Here is a 24,208-nt window from a genome sequence, read left to right as displayed (position 1 = left end):
AACAAATGAGCGTTTCCTTCTCTGCCAGCCCACATTTTGAGCAGTATCCAGGCTTGGGGTTGGATTTTGCAGCCCAGTTTCTGTAAGGGGCATCTCTGAAGTGATGTGAATGTTACCCTTTGCTACTTCCAATAACAAAAAATGTGTCTGAGGATATAAAACCAGTGGGGAATATCCCTTTCCCTCCCCTGCCAGTGCGGTAACCGCAGTATAGGCTTCACTCACTTGGTTCAGAAGCAGCCTGTGCTCATCTCCATGCCTTTCCAGGTTGCTGCTGCCAATAACCCCAAGTAGCTGCTTTGGGAATCTGCCTTTTCCCCAGGATCATCCGCAGTCTGTAAGAGAAGGACTGTTTCTTTGAGCATGGCCTTCCAGCATCCACATGTCTGCTTGTAGCTTCTAAGTGTCACTGCACAAAGAACATTAAATCATTAGAAAAGATCTCAGAATAAAAACCAGCCAGAAAGCAACAGCGAGGGGAGACATAAGGCTACTGCAGGAGTATGGTGAGAAAAATATTTTTCTTCAGAGGGCTGAAGGAGGAGATTAAGTGCACTTGAGCAGCTGAAGGCAGGTATTTTGTATAGCGTGAAAAGGTGGTGAAGTTACCGGTGGGTGAAAAGCAGGTTTATGGGGGATAAAGCAGCTGCAAGTAGAGCAAGAGGGGAAAGGGACAACAATCATGCAGGGAAGGCAAGGCCATGAAGCGTGTGGGAAACAGAGGAGGATGGACAAGGCATCTCTGGAGTTACACGGAGACTGCTACAAGCCCCTGAGGCTTGGGAGAGGCTGGAGATGCCGGGGATGCAAAGGTTCACCTGGAGACTGAGCTGTGCCAGGAGCTGGCCCCACACGCAGCTGTCCTGTGGGCTCCACCATGGCGAGGACGCAGAGTTGCTCTCTCCCGAGGCCGAGGAGGATGCCAAGGCCTGTGGCATGACCCAGACAAGTCACACTGGAGGCTCCAGCTCCACCCAGCCCACAGAGGGATGAAAGGAAGAAACACCCAAGCAGGAGCCTTTTACAGCCAAACAAGAGGAGCAAAGGGAAACCACAACTTTCAAGAAAGCCCAGCTGCTTCTCTCCAGCACAGTGGTCGAGGCAGATACCTACCCCAGGCCATGGGGACCTGCCCAGCATCTCGGCTATGGTAACGCACAGGGAACACATATGCAAGCCCCAGACATCAGCTGCAGGACTCTGCTAATTGGGAAAGTCTGTCTGAGTGTCTGGCCACCATTTGGCAGACATGGCAGCTCTGACAAGATAATAAATGTGGTACAGTGCAGCCTCCGGGCATTCCTTGTGGGGTCTGTCACATGAAAGTGGCATGAAAGGAGAAAAGGCGATGCAAGACACATGGAGGTCAGCTTTGGAGACTCTCTGATTACCTTCTGGGTAGTTACTGCTGAGGCAAGCTTGTAGTCCCTCTCTGCTTATATCCTCTCTTGTTTAATCTTTCCTTTTTTAAACACACAGTTCTTCTCACCCAAAGTGAAGATGCTTCAGACCTGCTTGTCCAAGGCAGGTATGTGGTTGGAAAGTCTTTCTCCAGGCAGATCAGCCCATTTCGAAAGATTGTGAAGAGAAGCCAGAGACATGATAAAAGGACAAAAAAAAAAATGCACACAGAAAAGATAACTGGTCTTCGAGCACTAACAGCATTTGAGGAACTCTAGTTTTCCTACTGACCTGCCTCCAAATAAGATAAACAGAAGGATGCTGAAGTGCAAGTTGTATGGAGAAGTATTGTCAAGCATGGTCAGCGCAGGTCCACGTAGTCGAAGAAGAAATGCCGTTCAGGAGCAGCTCCCACAGCCTGCCTGTTTCTGGGTGCACTATATTCATACAGCAGCAGAACAACAAGGGAGGCAAGTAACTTGCCAGCAAGCAGGTTACCAGGGCTTCTTCTCTTACACCATCAGAAGTGTGACTGCATTGAATGTGAGTGCATCTGGGGTGGTTCTCCTCTGCCTGGAACTCCACAGCATACTGGTGTTTGTGCTGACACTCCTCAATAAGAAGAAAACATACCTTTCCCAATGGACCATGCGGTGCTGGGGAAAGCACAAAGGGACAGAGCAAGGTCCTCCAGCAGTAGTACTCTGACTGATGCACGGGGTTGATGCCAGGGTGAGGTGATCCATATTGAGCTTTTTGGAAATGAATTTCTATCCAGAGAAAGCAGGGTCCTGCTAGCTTGCTGTAAGGGATCAAGAGACAGCTAAGGCTGCTGTGTGCACTGGGACTTGCAAGAGAGTGAAGAAGGCAGGCCGAGTTAGTGGAGGCAGAACTGAACTCCAAGCAGCTGAGGAGAGAATATACTTTCTCCTGGCAGTTCTATGCCAGAGGACCAGGGCCATCTGACCCCACCTGCCGTTAATGAACTTGGCTGAGGTGTCTTAAAAAGACAACAGACATCGCAGGGAAGGACAATGTCTTCAAATCGTCTGATTTCTTGGTTAGAAGACGGGGATTAGGAATAAGGGAAAAACAGCAAATTGCTACTCAAATCGTCTGATTTCTTGGTTAGAAGACAGGGATTAGGAATAAGGGAAAAACAGCAAACAAAAAAAAAAAATACAGAATAGGCAAACTAAGTCTATAAGCCTACTGGATTTATAGAAGAGATATTGGCACATGCCAGGAAAATTTCAAGCCAAATGTATGACAGCATTCCTTACACCCCTCCCACCCATTGCCATATCCCAGCTTAATGTAAAGCCTTTTGGCTTCCAAAGGCTTACAGCTATGTTTTATTGTTTAAACAGGTCAACAATTGCAATCATATGTTGACTCCAGGCAATACACAAACACGATGATGTGTTAATATACAGCAACACTTGGATAGAGTTTCTACAATTTTGCTGCCGTTAACAGTCGTACGTATGATGGCAGCTAGGCCGGTATCTCCTAAGGCTACCTCTGAAAATGAGGAAGCCTATCAGTGTTGTGCCATTACCAAGAAGCCAGTCTGAGATCATTAAATGAACTCTATTTTTAATCTAAGTATAAACTGCACTTCTGGAAACCATTTTGGGAGGAGGACTGACACACCAACCACACCTCGGTTTGTTTTCAAGGCTGCTTTAGAAAGGTGCTGCTCCCATCTCCAGGAAGTGTCCTTTTAACAAGAACCGAGCTGGAATGGGATACGGATGATGGCATCTTGGTAAGACGGGATGGGAGCGGATCCTACAGGCATATCTGTGTGCAGCTGCCTGCAAAAAACATCTTCACCATGCTGAAGGGGGAATTAAATAGGACAAACATTCTGGCTAGTGCCTACAACAAAGACATCCAAAACACTTGGCTCCAAAGTAATTCTGTTTATTTCACACCAGGGAAGTGTGCAGCTAGGTTATGTAGATACCTTTCCCATGGATGGGATAATTTTGCTCCAAAATAAATTTCCACATGCTCAGTAGCCTTCATTACCAGGTTGTGCCTGTGGAGCAGCTACCATTAAACATTCAGCAAGCTGCCACTTCAGCTCAGCTCCAAGATACATTGAAAGCAACCTTTCTCAAAAAGCACTTGCAAAATGTCTTTCCCCCTGTATATAAGCCCTAGCTCCTCTGCAGCCTGCTCAGCGATACCCCGAACGCAGCCTGGCTCACATTTTCCAGACAGGCATTTTCTACTGTGGTGTCACTGACCACAGACCTTGCAAGGCATCAATCAGGTATTAACGCTCCCTGTGCTTTATTTTGCAACCCGACTGGGACAAGACCCATCATTTCTTAATTTGTTAGCACACTGGGAACTCTGAGATGCCAGAATTTTAGTGACAAATGACCTTTTTATACCTACCACAGCTATCAAACAGTTGGCCTAGACTTAAATGAATCCCAGTCTCAGTCCAGTATTAGACAGATGCATAATGTACTACTTCCAGCTTCACTCTTTTCTCTTAATTTTCATGTTAGCTATTTGGTTTGCTTTGTACTTTTTTTTTCAAGTTCAGAAACCTTATTAAAGTTGTTATGGAAAAAATAAATTTATTATTCAACATACTCATATTTTTTTTTTTCAAAATGGAATGATCCTCTTTTCTTTTTTTTTGGTTTTCGTTTACAACTGGTTCCATTCAGTTTGACTGTTTTTATCTTTTCTATTTATAACCAGCACCAAAAAGAAAATTACCATGGATACAGTACATATGCAAATTAGCTAATGGAAAAATATATACATTTCACTCTGTAATGAAAAACTTAAATGATATTATTGCCATGGAGAATATATCCCTGTATTATAATAAAATATCAAGCAATAATCGACTGCTAAGATTCTTTTCCACCAACAAAAAAATAGCACCATACATGAGATAGTGAGAATCTACACTCAATAACACAATTGTGCAACTAGAAATGTACAGTACTTTAGTAACAGTACAGAGTATTGTTTACAATATGGAAATACCACCACTGTAATCAAAAGACCGTCAATCTCTTATGAACAACTAAAGAAAGTATTGTCATAGATACACGGAAACAAACAGCTTTCTTTTCACCAGTATGTAGTAACTGAGGGCAGAGCATAGCTGTAAATTCATAGTAAAGCTCCTATAAAATGATACAAAACAGAAGTGCAGGAGTATTGAACAGAATTCATTTTTTTAATTATTATTATTTTTCTGGCTATTATAGAATGGCAAGGTTGTCACCATATGAAGTAAGAGAATGTAATAAAATGGAGCTGTGTTGTGCCATCAGTCTTTAATTAACGTTGGTTTCTGATTATTAAAAAAAAAAAGGTTGATGCACACTAATCTGTGGGCTGTGAGAGCAAGTGAGGTGGTTTTTTCAGTGCTCAGACATTCAAAAGAATTCCTTGTAAATTCATGTTTCCTTAGGTAGGACCCAGAACCTGGACCCAAATGTCCTTTGAAGTGCAGGACCTAGTACACCAGGACAGGCCACAGGTCTAACTAGCCTAGTATCCTGTTCTGGACAGAGGCTAGTAGTGAATTATTAGTGAAAAACATAAGAATTAAAATCCTTCCTCTCCTGTGCACCTTTCTAGGAGCCCAGCTTTTGCCCAGAGAGGGTGACAGACGGAAGGAAAAGTGGCCCCTGCTATTTAAAAGCACCTTTGATTCCCATTAGCAATAAATGCACACACTGTTCTTCCAAGAGAACAGAGAAGCCTGGGGGCAGATCCTTCAACGTGAGTATGAGTGATGCCAGAAATGATCAGCAAGAGGGTGGCGTTTCATCGGGCCAGGCCACTTCATGGGCAAATGTCGCCCATTAAAAGGAAACCATCAAACTCCAAACCAAGGAAGGATTAAAGGGGACCCAAACGGCTGTGAGGTGGCTGTGGTGGCAGGCAGCAAGGACAGTTAGAGTGCTGCTGCACAGGCAGGGCTGCGGTACTACGGGGTATGGCAGCAGGCAAGGGGGAAAGCTACCACTGAATTACCAATATAAATCAGGTTCTCTGGGCTTTGTCTGATCTCTTGGAACTTTCTCATTAGCAGTTCATCTACCTATTAATTTGCCTAACTGAACATCACTATGGTATTGCTTAAATCCTCCCTATCACCCCTGCCAGCAACATTTTCCACTGATTCTTTGCTAAGTAGTGACACAACCTCTGCATTTGGGCTACAGGGTGGGAATAAGAGAAGGAGGAGGTCTGATCCTGACTGTAAGATGCCAGAAAGAACATCCAGTGTAACAAAAAACAAAGTTGGAATCATTTCCCTGGTAGAGAAAATCATCTGGGGCATTGGAAAGCAGATCTGTTTGAGACAGGCACTTGAGGAAAAATTGTGTGCAAACGTGCCTTTGTGCATACAGGCCAGCCCTGGTGTGCACACACACTCATTTGCACTACTAAGCACAGATGCGAACGTGAAGCCCACACACTATTAGTCTGTCGATTAACTTTAGCTCCTTGTGCTTGAAAAATTTAGCCCTTAATGAGTTATTCCAGTGAGGTCCTGGATATTGCAAGGATTGTAATAAAGAAGAAAAAGTTGCTTTAAAGATATGCTAGGTACTAAGAGTTTTTATCCCTCCTTGCATTGAAAAAAAGAGACAACAGCAACAAAGACAACTTGAGGACAGATGTGAGCTGCAACCCAGACTGGCCCAGGGACTGGGGGTAATAGCTGGGCTTAGTTCTGCACTCATCTCCAAAGAATAAAAGAGTAACACACAATTCTAGAGCGAGTACAAAGCTGCAATTCATCCAAATGGCTGTATCCTGAAGAGTGGGCTGTAACTTAACCACTGCACAACTGGCCTTGAACCCTGGCAAGGGAAATGATACATGCTGGAGCAAGGTACGACAGAGACATCGATCTGTAGGACTAACAGAGGGGACAAACTCTGCCCTGGGTAGAGCTCTTGTTTCAAGTCTCACATCTCAGAGAGGAGTTTGTTTTAAAGTGCAGAGACGTGGAAGAGAGTATCGTCTGTGCAGCACTTGCCAAGTGCTGTGATAGCACCCATCTGATAGCACCAAACCTGATAGCACCACAAAAGTGAGACAGGAAACACTAAAACACAGTGAGTAAAATCCTAACCCTTACTGACGGCAGGGGAGGTGTTAGCCTTACGGCTTCAACAAGCTCAAGATTACACCTTGAGCATCTTGTATCCCTGACTGCTTTTGACTCAAAAGGCTACATAACCTCAGATGTATGCAAGAGCCAAGAGACAGGAAACGCTTCTTGTGCTCTCCACTCCATGCTTCACACAAAGGTTGTTCCAAATCCTGTTTCTGTACCAACCCTATCCAGTTTCATGGTCCTCTTAAAAAACCCCATTCTGTCTCATTATCTGATTGACTTTGAAAAACTGAAGAGAGATGAGGCCAAGCAATCCCTCAGTGAGCGCTACTGGATGAAATGATTTCTGGCTTCTCCTATCTCATGGAAATGGTTCTTGCTTAAAAATAATTATCTACTGCTGTTAATAAGCTTCCATATCATTAAGCTCAGAGAAAAATTAGGTTCCATAAAAGAAACAGTATTATTCTGGGGAAAAGAGAGAGAGGAGTCTTTTTTAAAATTAGAAAGAAGAACAGTCCCTATTAGTTGCTCTAAAAAAATATGACTTGAAATGTTGGACATAATTGTACTGAGTTTTCTGCAGGAATTTCAGAGATGTCCATCCTCTGCTATCAGTTTTCACAAGCTTTTACAGCAAATCCTCTCTTTAAATTAAGCCTTTCATTTGTGTGTGTCCCTCCAAGCCCACTCCATAGTGGGATAACTGTTGGGAATTGAAAACATTAGATGAAAGCCAAGATTAAAAGATTAAGTAATGTCTCTGCCTTTGCTGAATTATTTTGCCAGAGGCCTTCCTCCATGGAGGTACCCATAACCTTAGTCAATGTAATCACTTTGCAACTCTTGTCCTTTTCTTTAATGGTAGCAAGCCATCCAGTGGCTGGTGATTTAATATATTAAAGTAAAAAGCATTAATGAAAAATGTAAGGATGTCAAAATACAATAAAATGATTGGCTCCTTGAGATGACTCTTTCTGTTTGTTTTTTTAAGGTGGATGAGTGGATTACTTTGGTATCCAGTCTGTAGAATTAGTTTCAAGTCTTATTAGGTATGCTTTGGAATCCACCACATTGTAGCAACTCATGAAGTTCCAGTACTCAGACCTACTAGTCCGTGATTTACATACAAATAGCTGTAACACCCTAAGAAGTAGCACAGGTTCATTAACTCTTCTGCTGCATCTTGTTTGCATAAAAGTCTCTGCAAGTCTGGCAACAGCGCTGATACCACCGCATGTCTTGGCACAGATTCTTCTCCCGGATCACCCGGCAGTACACTGTCCACTGGTCGCCTGTGCACTTGTACGTGAGAGCAGCTTGGGACAAGAAAAGAAAGGAGAAACTAGCAGATTAGCCAGAGAACAGCATTGCAGGTGCGATCAAAATCTCTGCACATGAAGGAAGAAAGGGCCAATCTCGCTGTCAGCACTGGAGAGCAGATGATGTTCTCTCTACCGAAATATCAGCCTCTTGAAGTGCTTACTGCAAGGGTGTAGCTGGACACGAGTGGGGAGCACAAGCCTCCTCACATTGAACCTGTTTTGTCTCAGTGACAAGATGAATAAAATGTCTAACACATCAGCCTGGATTTAAGCACACGGACATGGCACAGAAACCCATGGGAAGCTGCGCGCTCCCAGGGAGAGTGCTTTGCTAAGGCGTGCTTTCAGGGTGGCCATCATCCTCTCGGTGGAAAACGTTTTTACAGAGGAGCACAACCAAACCCAGTTTGATGGGTGTAAAGCTAAATTAATAGGGAGTAAAAATAGTACTTCTTCGTGTAGCAAAAGCTACAATTAGCTGTTGGGAAGGGGGAATGGATGGCAGAAACTCCCTCAGACTGCCAAAGGGTTTGTGCAGGAGGGAAAGCAGCATGAGGACACTGTTGCTGAGTCGGTTGACAATATCACTAACGGTCACTCTTGCTTTTATAAAAAAGTAATGGTGGCAAAACTGTACACTTGATAAAAATGCACACACATAGTGCTTTTTATGGTATATGATTTATAAAATGTATGTAGCATTTTTACAGATGCTGTGAAAATTGGAAAATATTTTAAATTAATATTATGGCCTCTGAGGTTGGGAAAAAATGACCAAATTAGAGCCAGCAGCATCTTGAGTCCCTTGTTCCTCATCTCTGCCAGATGAAACCAGGAAAGGCTCTTATCCTGTATTCAGCTGTGAGTCTCAGTGCCAAGCACGAGAAAACGATGGCAGCAAAGCTGGTAGGAATGTTTATCACTGAAGCTTCCTTCAGTTGGACATGAAGCAAAAGTTTGATGGAATCTGACGAAATAAAGTTGCACGTGTCCCAGAAAAAAAGGAACATGAAGCCAATTAAAAAAAAAACCACGAACTGATTGCGAGAAAAACATTCGAGTGGAAGTGACTATCCAAAACGGGGGGAGAGCAGAGCTATTTCTGAGCCTGCCAGCAGTAGAGGGGCTTTTCGAGGGGGTTAGATCTGCGGCACTCCCCGCGAGCTATGCCACTGTTCAGAAAACGTGATGTAGCTGAACAAATACACATCTTGCAAGAACATCTTATGAATCTGAGATGAGAAATTTACGTAAGAGAAAGACACTAAGCCACAAAAAAGGCTCAGACTCTAATATTTTAGAGGTCCAAGGTCCCTCATAGGTTGTGAAGTAAGACACGAAGCATGACCAGGAAGCAACACGTGTCAGGAGCCTGAGGGACAGAATAAACCCCCTCTGAATAGGTCTCCACCGAGGGACAGTGGACACAGATGTAAAAGTCAGCTAAGGTGAACTTCATACTTACATAACTCTGAAAACATTACCCAGGATTAAAAACATTCTGGAGTGGGTACAAGGCAGCATGGGTTTTGTAGACTACTGGGGTTTTTTTCTGTATAATTTTTTTGGTGAGGTTTCCATTGCAGAAAACAGAATATTTTGTTTAAAGATAATCCAATGAGAATTTGTTTCTAAGAAGGAAAAGCAAAACACTCAATGATACATCTTTCTGCTAATACAAAATATCGTTGTTTCTGGCCATGGTGATTCCAAGCCCAGTTTAGAAACAAAAGCATCCCAAATTACTTGCAGATTACTTTCAACAGGGACTTGAGCCTCAGTCTTCTAAACACGTGAGTTTTTTAGTGCTTTGTCCTAAAACATGAATTAGGATGGTTTTCTTGTCTCATCAGTGTATCAAGGGCTTACTTCTCAAATAAAATGTTTTCCTTTCACTATGTTCTTAGTGCTAAAATATCTGGGAAGCACCCTCCTATGTTCTTAAACACGAGGTTAGTAGCTCCACAATATTACTGCATTTGCAAGAATAAAATTTCCCATACTCTTTTAAACATCTGTTCAACTTTTGGGAAACAAATTTTAGTTCTGGAGCTTCAAGTCCAGTCCTAGTTTAAGTGTTATTTAATACTGGACAGTGCTATTAGAAAATAGTTCTCTGTTACTTCACATCTCTGCCTTTTCAAGTGTTTTAGAGGCTTCTCAGCTACAAGACTAGCTCTGCTGAGAGGGTGGAGGCTGGCTGTTCTTTCTGGTAAGCTCTCAGCAGCGTTGTTTACAACTCGGCCTCTTGTACTGAGAAGTAATGGGAGGCACCGATGCGGCTGTGTCAGTGTAGCCAATGGCTTAGTTCAGCTTCGTCTTACTGGTGATGATGTGTGAAATGTAAAGAAACCAGCTTAGTTCTTGGAGCTGTGGCTGTACACACAGGGCTGAAGTTTGGAAAAATATATTTTTATCCCCTTAAAAACTGAGCAAATGTGACGTCGAAAATCATGGATTCCCATAATTTTATGTTAACAGAAGCATTCTTAACTAGAGCTATTTCTTAAATACAGTGTTACGGTGTTTTGGGAAACAGAAGGCTTATCACCATATTCTTATCTCAGCCAGGTACACAGGGGACGCAGGGAGGGTGAGAAGGACAGTGACAGAAAATCAAAGGGTTCCCAGAAAGAGGCTGAATGCTCTCCTGCCTCCCTGGGCAAATGAATTCATCAAACCACATTCTTGTGGCAGCAAATGCAAAGGGAAAAAAAAAACAGTGATGCTCTTACTTGTCAAGGTCATGTACTTTTTGCGGAGCACAGATGAATGAATTATCATACTTTACACTCACCACAGTGAAAGCAGGGTGTGAAGGTGTTTGTGACAGACAAAGATATGCCTGTCAGCTCCCTCACCTCTGTGATCAATCACCCACCCACCACTTGTGAGCTCCTGGTAGTCTGTCAGGTCTACCCACTGCCGAGCGCTCCAGCTTGGGCTAAGTCTGACGCAGGGATTGATGGATAAAAGAGGATCTATCCGCACTAGACCTGTAGTCTATAGAGTCTGACTGGGGGGCTCTCTCCTAATTTCTGGCCCTGGACAATCATCTGAGGCCCCACTTTTATCACACTGGGCACATTGGGACCCTGGGCTTTGGCTGGTCCTTGGCGGATGGCATTTCCCCCCGCCCCAGCGCCCCTCACTCACCAAGTCTGGGCGAGGTAATTGTGTTGACGTTTATCTTCTCATTGCAGACCTCTTGGTGACACTGCCTGTAGGCCGCTGGCTTGGACAGGACAGGGCACTCATTGCCGTGGCGCCCGGTGACTTTGTGCATACACTGGACCACGCGTGACTGGAGACCCTTCCCACAGGTTGAGGAGCACTGGAGGAGAGAAGACACTGAGATATGGTCCAAGCAGAGTAGCTTCAAAATCCCATACACACAGACACCAGAAACACCACTGCCAGAGCTGCAGCGTGCAGCAGACCGGCGGCACGCTCTGGTGCTGAGGACTCAACAACAGAGGCAGGGACCCTTCATACAGCTCTTGCATTTGTCCATGGTGATTTCACAGCTTCAGGCACTGCTTTGAGTAGAGGATCTGTTCTGGCACAGGGAAGGATGCTGTTATCTTTCTGTCTAGACTCGCTCTGAGTCCACCTACACCGCTGACTGTCCCTGTGGATGCCCATGAGGATCAAGCAGGCAGAGATGCAATTCCCTCCACCAGCCACAAAGAGGCAAAGCTGGAAAACGTATCCTGTTTAATTATGGACGAGCAGCTTCCACCTCCCTCTGTCCATGAGGCACCCAGTGCTACTGGTTTAAAGGCTCTCTCCAAGACTTAGATGTTCTAGCAAGGCTTCTTCCACAGACGAGATGAGCACTGCCAGGTGCTGATACAAGATAAAAACAAGGATTACAGCAGAGGCAGGCAGCTCCTACTGTATGCCCAGACCTCTAGAGAAGCTCTGTTCCAGTGTACGGGAGAACACATCAGGTACTCAAATATTCACTCTCCTCTGTCCTTGCTAACCGTCTGGCACTTGTCTGCCCTCCTGGGAGCAATCGCAAATTGTACTCCACGAGTTTTGGCTTCCATTAGCCAGGAGGCCCAGCCTGTTCCTATGCTCTCTCTGTTGTCATACAATTGGAGTCCCTACCTCTCCCTCCCTCTTCCTCTGGCCCAGTCACTTGTGATTTACAATGTCCTACTTGCACTCTGTTCAATTTTAATAAAGCAAACACAGTGAGCACAGTGAGGTGCACCAGCTGGAGTTAATAAAAGAACTTTGCATTTAAAATAAAGAAACAATGGGCTGCAGGACTTTGGTAAGATTCCTATTTCTGCTAAAGCCACACACAAGCTGCATGTGGGGAGAGAAGGTGGAGGAAAACTCAGGAGATATGATTAGGATGATGTAAAAAAAAATAATGATTTCTGTCCTCTGGTGTTTCTGAGCAAAGCCAGGGCAGCAGAGCTCTCTCCCTGAAAAACACTATTGGTACCTCTTAAAAAAGGCATGCCAGACACTGAAGAGGCTCAAAAGATGAGCACCACTGTGGCTGGACTGAAGTCCAGCTATGAAGGATGTGTATGCAGTGTGGATGCTTGCAAGACTAGGACCAGGGGCAAAAGAACTCATGGATGCACGCAGACCTCCACCTCTCCCATCTGTAAGGGAGAGCACAGCAAAGCTGTGGTCATTTTGTTCTGGAAGTATGACCAAAAAAACCCCTGCTGCTTCTCAAAGATCACCTGATACAAGAAGTACAGCTTTGTTCTGGGCTGGAGCACAAGGAGCTTTTCCTTCCTGTGAGAATCACTGAAAGGCATGATAACAAATGGCCTCAGATGAACAGGACCATGGAAAACAGAGCTGATGGTGTCCTGCTTCAGACAGCGCAGTGCAGAAATACATTTGCACAATGTGAACTCTTTATTTTTAGGTAGGAGGAGTTGTAGGATCAGTGAAGCCTATTGTCAAAAATAACAAAGATTCTTTATCTAATTTTCTTCTTTAGTCACTCACAATAATGACTGTTATCAATCAGGTTTCTTGTATCTTGTGTACTCACCAAATTAATATTTGCTTGTCTCTTAATTTCCCTCCTATATTCCACCTGATCGTTATTCCTGTTCCTTCTCCCAGTGCCTTTCTCTAGGACTGAACTTCTCCATTCAGAACAATGCCTCAGATTTCTCTGGACTTTGCCACTAAGCCGTCCTGGTGTGCAGCTTACCTCTGTGTTCCCAGCTCTGGAGCCCCTGCCAGGACCTGACGATTGTATTCTGAAGGTAACAGTCATGCTCTATTAAAATTTCCCATGTATTTTGGAACTTCTTTTTTTTAAAATAAATACTTGGTATTTTTTTTCCCTTTACATCCTCCTTATTTCAATTTAGGGTTAATAGACTATGTTACGACAGATTTTTTGCACTTAGATTATCAGATGTTGACTCTACATCAAAATTTGGTGACTGTCTCTTAATACCCCAACAATGGCTATGGTATTTAGGACTATGCTGAACAAACCCTTCTCTTGTATGCCCTACAGTGAGCTATTCCAAAAAGCAATTTTTAGAGTCCTTTATTTAAACCCCGTTCATAACTTGAGCTTCTGCAGTGAGATGTGGGCACTCCATTGGTCTTGGGTGTCCCTCTGCTCTTCCCTCACACTGTGTCCCCAGTGACTTCCACCAGTCTGGAAGCCAGGCAGGCATGGCCATTACATTTGGATTTAAAGTTAATTTTTATCCTGATAAATGCAACTATTAGGCCCTTCCACTTCACTGGTCATACGCAACCTCTAATCCTCAGGATTTCAATGGCACTTTCAGTCTTCAGAGCACTTTACTAATATTAATCCTCACCAAACTCTTTGCAAGGGGAGTGAATCGTACCTGCATTTTACCAACAGAATAGCTGTTATCCCACAGGCATAAAATAACCATTCAGACTGTGGGGTTCCTTCATGTGACTGTAATACAGTGAGTCTGAAACCTCTGTCTCTGGCTTTTAAGCACTCCCTGTGCTTACGAATGCTCTGAACAGAGGGGAAACAATTTAAAAAAAAAAAAAAAAAAAAAGGAAAGAAAAAAGCCAAAAGCATTTTTCTCATAAGGTGAATAAGGTTTTCAGATACCAGTATACAAACACTCACCTACCTTTGTCTGTGTTCCTGTCTCTGTATTTGTTAACCAGCAAGGAGGGCAAGCAATGAAACTTTTTCCACAGACACTGCCAACTCCAATCCTTAGACAAATAACAGCAGAGTTTTTGCCCAAAGCAGTTTTATTCCTTCTCCTGGGAGACTGGGATCATCACCTATGCTATGCAATTACTTTTTCACAGCCAGGAAGACAGATTTTAACATCTTTCTTGAACTCTTTTGGGCTTGGCAGCTAAAGGAAGGTTGGACATCTGGCTTATTTTAAGACAAAATTTTCAACTCTGTACTTGGATAGTCTCTTTCCTAGGAATTTCAATAGGAAATAGGAATAGATACAAAATACATACAAAGGGGGAATTGTTACTCATGCTGCACTATGAGGAGAGGACATCATTAAAAGAGGCATAAAAATCAAACTCCAACTGAACAGTAAATTCCCATAAATACCTTCCCTCCTGCTCTGGATAGCTAAAGGCATTGCTACAGTCTCTCTGTTCACAAAAATTTATGGAGCAAGTAAGCCTATCTACAGGCTAATTTTCAGGGCCAGATTCACTCTGTTCCCTCTGATACAGGACCTCAGGCTTGGATACAGGCTATGAGGAGTTTGAGTGAGGAAAGGTGCTGTGGCCTTCCTGCAAATAGAGGAAACAGCAGGCAGCCAACAGCTGCCAGAGAGAGCGCATCGCTCGTGGCAGAGCGTGGCTGGGGCTGCAGGGGCAAAAGCACCGTTACAGCCCAGCACCTGATCCAGTTTCTGTACGGCTGGGACACTGTGCAGAACACTGGGAGGCTGCAGCGCTGCACAGCGAAACTGCGCTGATCGTATTGAAAATACTGTTGATGGACACTGGACTTTTTTTTGGCAAATATTGAGTTCTTACACTGCTATCAGCAAACATACTCTGAAAATGGGAAGTGCCTTTACAATCATTGATGTAACTCTCAAGAAACACAAATTTTTATGCCATGATGGAGTAAAGAAAGCCCACAAGCAACTTGTCTACCCTGGGAAGCTGGAGACTTGGGCTAGTGGTTGAACAGAGACGCTGGTGCCAAACAAAGAAGTGGGTTTTTTCCTTCCACCAGACATCGCCAGGGATATCACTATTCAGAAAAATGCATACGCAGAATTCATGTAGTGTTACCATAATGCACTAAACTGACAATATAGCCATTGTACATTGGAAACCCACCCACGTGCAAAGATCAAAGGACTGTTCAGCACTGTAAAAAAGAGGGGGTTAATGAACAGTTATAAAAAGTGAACCTAATGAGAGCCCTCGTAACTCCCAGTTCAAACGCTGCTTGAGAAGGCAAAAGGAATACAAAAATACCTCCATTCACATTCTTTGGCAGTAACATGCAAGCCAGTGGGGATATCCAGAAGGAAATAAACTCACAAATTGTCAAGGCAGCAGCTGCATTCATCAGCTTAAAGAAGATTTACTCACTGAAAAACTCCAACCTTAAGACCAAGCTATGATTTTTCAACTGGAATGCTATTTCCACCTTAGGATACTGATATGAAAGCTTGAAATCTACCAAAGGTGCTGACAGATGTCTAATTGCTTTGAAAGCAAATGCCTCAGGAGAATACTAGGTATTAAAATAGAATGAATCTACTGTAAGTGCTGAAATCTGTCAGGGACTTCATCAACTCCTGATCTATAAAAGATAGCCAGAGAAAGAGAGAGGAGTAAGAATGAATGAAGCCAGGGCAGGGCTGCCATGGGGCAGCTGGAGGAACACGTAAGAGAGGCCAGTCCAAAGAATCCCTGTGTTGAGGCTTGATGGGGACAGAAGAAGGTGCAGATTTACCACTACAGAGGACAGGCTGTGATCTGTTCAGGACTGAACGGGAGAGTGAAGCATTGCTTATGCCTTGGCTGGGGGTTGCTGGGTGGGCAGGGATGCATTCAGACCATGTGTCACCTTTAAAAATGTCACTTTTCCAACCCCTAAGAGATGTCAGCCTCTTTTGTAAGAGACTTGTTTTTTCCAGCAGAAGGTCATAGCATAGTTTCAGCCCATCATGAACGTACTACAACATTTAGAAGGCTGATCTGTTGGAAGGAGATATAGTTCAAGATGACTGTCATAACTAAGCTGAAGGCAAGATTTTTTTTCTTTATTCATCAGTCTGCAGTCATCTGATGTTTAAAGATACAGGTTTGTCCCCAGTTTGTTGAAAGTTGCTGGAGCCAAGGATAACACTATCGCTAAAGCTCCAATATTCAGAGATAGAGTAATGCTTTATTGACTTCAGAGTTCAAGTATTTCAAGGCGTTAGGATAGGGAAGAGTGTTTTTCCCCCCAGGAGTCTTAGTTCTTGATTCTATGAAAGTCAGAAAGAAAGCAAGACAAGTTTCTATTAATAACATTCTAACATGGCATCTGAGATGACTGACAAATGTCCTGTAATTGCTGCGTTCCTGAGACCTTAATAGTAGACATGTGTGTGCTCTGAAAGTCAGTGCTCTGCACACCTTAACATCAGGCTTTTTATGAGTATCACTAATTTAAACTCTATAATTCTAGCTGAAAAGCAGCATGCAATATGCTTTCATAAACACCAGGTCAACTTTCACGCTAAAGAAAGACATTTCTGTCTTTTCACTGATAAGATCTAATTAGCCCAAAGCAAACTGTAAGCTGTTTTTCAAGCTTCCTTGTTCTTGTCTTTTCCTTTTTAAAATTTTTTTCTTCTTTTTGAACCCCAGATCTGTAAAGAGAACATATCTGGTCTTGCTTACAACAATCTTTCATTTGGAAACTTTTGTGAAATGACTGATTTGTTTAATTTAGCCAAGGAAAAATGCATACCCTTCTGACTCCGTATGGAAGAAACAATAAATTATAGAAGAAAATGCTCATGGCTGATGTGACAATATCAAGAGAGAAGCAATCTTTGCAAACTGCCTACAGCTGTGCTTTCAAGCTGCATGACCCTAAGGAACAAGACCTGACCAGTATATCCAGCACGTCTCGCTGCATAATTAAGCTTGACTTTGCTATTCTGAAAAGTTCCATTGTGTACAGAGTTCAGAGATTAAGAGCTGAATGCATGAATATTCTAGGTAGTGACAGTGCCCCTAAGTACTTGAGCAATGCAGCCCAGGTGGATGCTAGTGAGGAAGTGTCATTTAATTCATTATATCAATCAGAAGCTTTCAAACTGGATTTCAAGAGCAGGATCAAGTAGAGATGTGAAATGATCCAGTATTGCCCACAGGGTACTATATTCTAGCATGCCACCTATAATGCGTGGGGAATGTTTTGATCTGTGGCAGTTACAAAGTGGAAATATTCCATAGCTTATTCCACCCACAAAACTGCAAGGAAATGCTACTGTTCATATTTTTAAAACATGATCCTAGACACTGTAACATCTCAGAGTAACTCAGAGAAAATCAATGCCAATATATGAACAGGCTTGTCTTTCATACTTTCTTCTTTTTGCACATTACAAAAAAGAGTAAACTAGTCACGATGGAATTCCATTTCCAATCCACTGATCTTGGTGGGAGGCTTTAATTCTCCATCAAAAAAAAAAAAAAAAAAGCACTTAATGAACTATGCTTTTAAATAAAAAAATATAAAAAAAGGAAAGTTATTCTTCCAATTAATAGGATCACTGGAGGCTGTATTGGAACATGAGACAGTAACGCTGTGACAGAACATGCTCCACTTCAAACAAAACACTGAAGAATATGGTCTTTTTGCAGCACATTCTCCTTTACTAAAGAATCATCAAAACAATTTGTACTATGGACATTCCCAGAAACTCCAGCAGAGATGAGCTGTGCAAATTGTCGTGCAAACAAGGAGCAGTCACTGCCCCAAAGGCATGACCAGGACTTGGTTTCTGTAGCTTGCAGTCCCCAGGGGAATGACATGGCCAGCCAGCGTTGCAGTCAGCATCGCTTCACCTTCTGTGCCTTGGTTTCCAACCGCAGCTGCATCGACTGGGGCTGGCAGTTAGCACTAGATAGTCTAGATAGAGGCTCAACCTTGTTTTACTGCTGTTAGACAATATTTACACCTCTGACCATAGCTAAAGACATTTCACAGATGTGGGGACAGAGAATCAAAGAGCAAAAGGAGTGGGATTCATCCTACCAAACAAGCTCTGCTGAGGTTCTCTTTGTAGTCATCAAAGAGAGGTCACCACTTCAAAGGGCAATTCAGCCTTTCCTGAGGAAAGGAGATAAAACTACCACCTGGAGCTGCCTGTCTTACAATGACTGTAAGGGGAATACAGCAACTATGCAAAACAAGGCATCTACCTGTCAGATGGCCAGGACCGAGTGATGTGAATTCAGTTAAGTGATGGACCCATGACCATACAGAAGTATGTAGTTAATACGAGCTGAACTCATACGAACTTTCTTTTGTTACCTAAAATGCATATGGAGGCACGAAAACTGTATTTCTAAGTTTGTCCACAACAGAGTGATCAGTTCTACTTGCTGGTACAAGGCCGTAGAAGGGCCTTAGGCTGGGCTTTAAGCAGCCCAAGGTGACAGACTTGTGAAACAGCAGCAGGAAGATGGAGATGTCTCCCCTCATGCCTCCTCGTCTGAAGCTTACTTCAGTGATCCAAGTCTTTTTCTCAGAACCCTTATTCTGGATTCAGGATGGTTCACTTCTCTCTTACCCAAGTTTGTGGAATGAAATCCTAAAGGGAACAGAGAAAACTCCAGCAAGCCCTGCACTGACAGTGAAGATGACGAAAAAGGTAACCAACAGCCCGATGCTCTGGCTCCTGGGTGCCTAGGGTCAGAGAAGCAGAAGGTTTGAAGACCAAAGCTTGGTGGATCCTCTCCTATCACATCCAGCTCTACCACCTTCTGTAGAACCATTGATTTGCCTCAGTGAGGCCTGTAGACAATCTTCCAACATCAGTTTCTGGCTGCGGTGCTGAATGCACACAAGCAGCCACAAATCATGAAGTTGTTTGCTGAGCCAGCGTAAGTGGCAGGAAAGGCTCTCTCAGCTGTGATGCGTGACTGTGGTTTTAAGCAACCATCCTTCCTGCGGAGTCTTCTCTCAGTTCAACAAGAAAAGTTATTTTCTCCAAAGTAGAAGAAGATGAACTTAGTTATGACCTTTATGAAGAATTAACAAGTTGTCCATAGTTTATCATAAACAGATGGCAGGTCAAGCCATGAATTTGTAATGAGTGTTAGAACAAAGGACAGTTTGCTTCTACAGTTACAACAGCTTTGAATACACCTCTCAAACCACAGCTGTCCTTGATTTGCTCTTCTTATCATGTAATGTGAATTAATCACTAAAAGTGAGGTGTATGGAGGATTTTGTTGATGTTTCCAAACATTTGGAACTCAGAAAACATGCCTTCCTGGCACTGGAAGACTGTAGAGTATTTTTAGAAGAAAAACTCAAACCAAACCAGCAACCCCAGCATGTTTTTTGGTGTACTGCAGGGCTAGGGGTTTTATCTCTTGGAGAATACAACCTACTGTAATCCTGCTAGAACAATTAATCTGCAATTACAAAATCCTTGTTACCACCCATTGTGATGTATGACTGCTGATCTTCAGTATGAAACACCTCAATGGCTGGCACAAACCCGGTATTCTTCTTATAAGGAATTATATTTTCCTATAAGTATTTTCCTCCCTACTGTTAGTATTCTCCTGGGATGAGAACCCATAGCCAGCACTTTATAGGCTCAGAAAATAATGTAAAGAAATCGGCAACTATTGATATCCAGGGAGGGCAGGTGGCTACAGGTAATTTTTCAGATGTGCTTTATCACTACTGACAATATTTGGCAACAAGAATATTGCTTAACACCTCACTTTGCCAAGCTGATCCTTACTAGTGCTTTCCACTTTCTGGAGTGTACAATCTTACGGAATCCAGTAAAAGTTGTGCCAGGTGGTTATATGAGATATAAAATGGTGGAAAACGATTTCTCCTCTGCTTTCTCTCCTAGTTGAAGCCCAGCTTGGCATGTCACATGTTTCTGTTTTCACCCGAGAGCATGGATCTGTGATGGTTCCAACTTAGGACCCAAAGATCTTGCACACTCTGCCAGGTCAGATCCTGATCTGCATTGGCATTGGCACAAGCCTGCATTAACTGAAGTGGCTGAATTAATTTGGATTTACACTAAGGTAAGAGAGGCTGATACCTGACCCACTGTGCTGAGTGAGATTCTTGGCTTGTGGCCAATGGGTTGTAGGGAAGAATGAAAGACAGTTACCCTGGATTTACATTGGGTTATCTGAGACTAATATAGGCCTTAGTATTTACAGAGCATCTACTGTAACTGCAAAGAAAAAATAAGGCAAAGCCAATATATTACAAGGTTTCTGTGTATCTTTCTTCTAGAAATCTTTTCATCGGGCTATGTAATATAATAGGTTAATGAGCTAAATTGTTGCCTGTGGGACAGAAGTTGCATGTTTAAACCTCTCCCCACGAAGCTGAAAATGCACCCTTGTGAAAGTCGGCACTAACGATGGAGTTAGTGTATCTCGCTGGTAATTCTACCTTCCTTGATACAATATCAGTTAAAAGGAGCATAGTAAAAAAAAAAGAAACTGGGGATCCTGAACCATTCAATGCTATTGGCTCAAAATACGTCAGTCACAGGACAGAAATAGAGTATGTCGAGGCATAGAAAATAGTGAAACAAATAAGTAAAACTGGAAACGAAGAAAAATCCATAAAAATCTTGTGGGGAATTGCTCCTGCTATATAATCTTGCCTCTTCAGTTACACCCTAGAAGAGTCCAAAAGCCAACTGGAGAACAGGAACTCGAAAAACACAGTCTTGGCCCCTGCCTTTGCACCTGAGTGCTTTCCTGGCTACGTTCTCCCTAGAACAGAAGGGGAGGGAGCTGAGGACACAGGGGCAAGCCTTGAGCAGTCCCTGGTGCTGCTCACCTGCAGGCACAATCGATCCTTGTCACCACCGTAGCTAGCCAATACGTCAATCCTGCGCCTCCCCGCAGCAGACCAGCGCTGCACCCCCACGTCATTTGGGATATATGTTTTCAGACTTCAACGCAACGTGGGAGTCCCGCAGCTGATCCCTTCGAGCGCAGCCTGGAGCAGGCGAACGGTATGGACTCGGGCTGGGTGTCCTGCTACGCGTCCCGAGAGCCACATACATAAAGATGTGTTCTGGTCATGAGCTGCCTGCATTCTTCACAGGAATGTAATTCTTGACATGAAGTTTGTCAGCAAAATACAATTCATCGTGAAAGAATGAACTACTGTTTTGCTAAAGCATCAAGAGGCATATTTTCAGCAGCCTCAGAGTCTGAGGCAAGCGTTGGGAAACTGAGCAACCCATGTTTGTTCTTTTGACTAGCGCAACTACAACAAAAATGTAAAAATGGTTCCAGTGCTAGAACATTTCACAGCTCAGATTTCAAACAAGGACAAACTATTTCAAAGCAGAAAGAGTGCATGAGATGTTTGTTTCTTTAACTGAATGCGAACTGGATGTGGAATTTCCTTTTGGAAGAAAGGATTGAATAGGAGATGGCTTGGATTCCCATTTGTATATTGCATCATATATAAAAAAGGATGATATAATGAATTGCAATTCTGGAGAATCTAGGCAACAATAAAAACATGATTTCAGGTTAACACCTTCCGTGGGTCTTTTGCCCTGCAATCTCTCTTTCCACAAGGTTTGAAGACTCTCGGGCCAGGAACTGTTTAGTTATGCAACTTATAATACCAGTGCTGCATTTGTGTTAAATGTTAAAAATTATAATTATTATAAGGGGTTTAAAAGAGAAGCTGCAGTAGTGCAGGGAAGTTTCTTTCCACAAGGTTTGAAGACTCTCGGGCCAGGAACTGTTTAGTTATGTAACTTATAATACCAGTGCTGCATTTGTGTTAAATGTCAAAAATTATAATTATATCCCTTTGAGATAAGGGGTTTAAAAGAGAAGTTGCAGTAGTGAAGGGAAGTTGCAAGTCTAATAGCAGCGGTAATGGAGGTTACACATGGTTACCAGTAACAGAACAATACTCTCTCTTTAGAATGACAGTGCACAGTGTTAATCTCAAGCACTGGACTAACAAAGGTAACTGCAAAGACCTTTAAAATAACTACAGACCTGGCACTATGTGTTTGCAAAGTGAACTAGGTATATCACTTCCTCATACAGCACTTGAAATATGCCGCAAATACACTGGGAATATACAAATATCACAGCCCAGACTGCTTACTAAATCTCATCAGCTGGCTCCAAATGCTTTCCACAGCTATCATACGTAGTAAGGACCATCCACCAATTAACCTGACAAAAAATGGAAAAAAATTCCTCTTCTTCAGAGCATGGTCAGGCAGTGGCTGCAAAGCCGTTACTAAGGCCAGTGGACAAGCTTTTGGCTGGTAGGTGCAGGTTAAAGATCCTCATGGCCATGCCTCCAGCCCTCACCTCTTCCACACAGGAGTGGATCAGGGTCTGAGAACACAAAACCACAACTTGTCTGACATGGACTTGGAGCTCTTACTGCTGCCCACTCTGGCACCTTCTGAATGCAACAGGATCTAAGATCTTATGTGGGATAACCGCGTCCATCACTGTCAGGTGGGAGGTGAGTTATTTATATAGGGCTGGGAGCTCCTTGGGGAAGTGATCTGTCTTCTCACGCCCAGAGTCCCTGCATTCTGTAAATACTGCTACGATAAAAATAACAGTCTGCCATTACCACCCAAACAGCCTCTTCTGTTTACAAGTTATATCTGGACTTGACTTTTTAAATGAGGTTTTGCCTCTTTCTTAGGTGACTTCCTGGTATCTTCAAATGATCTTGGTTTGGGTAACTAAGGATTGGAGGCCAAGTCACCATGCAAGCTGTTTGCACATAAACCATCAAAGCCCCTTATTTTAATCTGTGATAATTGCTATTGTGAATTAAATCTTGCTTCCCTGATGATACTTAACAATAAGTGGCAAATGCACAATGCATTAATTGCAAAAAGTTGTTGCTTGTTCTGACATCAATTTGTATTAATAGAAAAAGTTTTCATCTTAGGCAGCACAAAGCTCTCTCACAGTGATTTTTACAGCACCAGCAACAAATGTTTTACAACGGAATTTTACCCTGGAATTATGAATTTTAAAGAGTTCTCTATAATCTAACTGCCACAGACTTTGTGTTTCTCCTTAAAGGAGGAACTGTTTAAAGCCGGACAACACAAAAGAGGAGTTGCTGATAGCTGTAAAGGCTCTCCACCTAAGTTTACGCCCTGCATTAAAGCTTCCAGATCCTCATGATGAAAATCCTTCGCTCAGGATTTGCAAAGAATTGAATGCCACACTAAACTCTTCAGCTATCTGGGTTTCTGGGATAATAAATTTTCTTCAAAGAACTGCACCTACTCATACCCTTTTGCAGGAATCCAGTGGTGCCTTTTGTTTACCCCTCTACCCAGAGAATAAGAATCTAATTGTGTGATCTAAGTGTCCCGTCAGAATTAACCAATATGTCTAGAATTTTAAATGCTCATTACAAACCAAATCTAAGTCCAAGAACATCCTGCTGGACTCACACAGGGTGAAATTCCTGGGAAGCAGAGAGTTGGCACAAGCTCTCTGCAGACAGAAGCAGGCCACATATGCAGCACATAAGCTTTTGTGCCCTTCTGCACAGGGAGGATCCTGCTCCCGAGTTAAGAATCGCAAATAACAAGTGATTTTGCACTGATCCTGTCCTACTCATATGCAGACACTAAATCCATCAACAACACTATTTACTGTGACCAATGTATGATTGCAGCCTTTCTGGAAGTGAACCAACACCTTTCTCAGATTGGAACCACTCTTACAATACTGAACTTTCAACCCATGTAATCAGTGAATCCACAATTATTTCATATTCCTCCCTACAAAGAGAACGCAGGTCAATTTGCATGCCAGAATGTTTGAAAATTCCACAAATAAATAAATAATGTTATTTCACCTGTTAACACACCGGAACTGTTTGTTTTGGCCAGTCTGCATGGAGTCTATGTGCCAGGTTATGAATAAAATAATGTTCAATACTTTAAACATTCTGTGATACAAATTCCTGGCTCAGCATAAATACAGACCGCTTGTATGTGGCAGGTTCTTAATGCATTCTCCAGCACTGACACCATTAAATTCAAATATCTGACAGAGTATATCTATAAATATCTGTAATTCCTAATAACAAAGTAAAAAAAAAATGCAATCACAGATAAGCCAATTTGCC

The 24,208-nt window shown here is 42.9% G+C and overlaps 1 protein-coding gene across 1 annotated transcript in view; it reads right to left on the bottom strand.

Annotated features, from left to right (window-relative positions):
* Nucleotides 1–7,383: 7,383 nt before the first annotated feature.
* Nucleotides 7,384–24,208, bottom strand: part of ADAMTS17 (ADAM metallopeptidase with thrombospondin type 1 motif, 17) — a 107,681-nt gene continuing 90,856 nt past the window's right edge. Inside the window, exons 16-17 of the mRNA XM_010085437.1 lie at nucleotides 11,002–11,179; nucleotides 7,384–7,839 (exon numbers count right to left, since the gene is read on the bottom strand). Of these exons, the coding sequence (XP_010083739.1) occupies nucleotides 7,688–7,839; nucleotides 11,002–11,179 (330 nt within the window). The 3' untranslated portion in view covers nucleotides 7,384–7,687. The remainder of the gene's footprint in view (nucleotides 7,840–11,001; nucleotides 11,180–24,208) is intronic.

The sequence above is a fragment of the Pterocles gutturalis genome, unplaced genomic scaffold (assembly GCF_000699245.1).
Source record: "Pterocles gutturalis isolate BGI_N339 unplaced genomic scaffold, ASM69924v1 scaffold450, whole genome shotgun sequence".
NCBI lineage: Eukaryota > Metazoa > Chordata > Aves > Pterocliformes > Pteroclidae > Pterocles > Pterocles gutturalis.
This window is presented reverse-complemented; position numbering and strand designations above follow the sequence as displayed.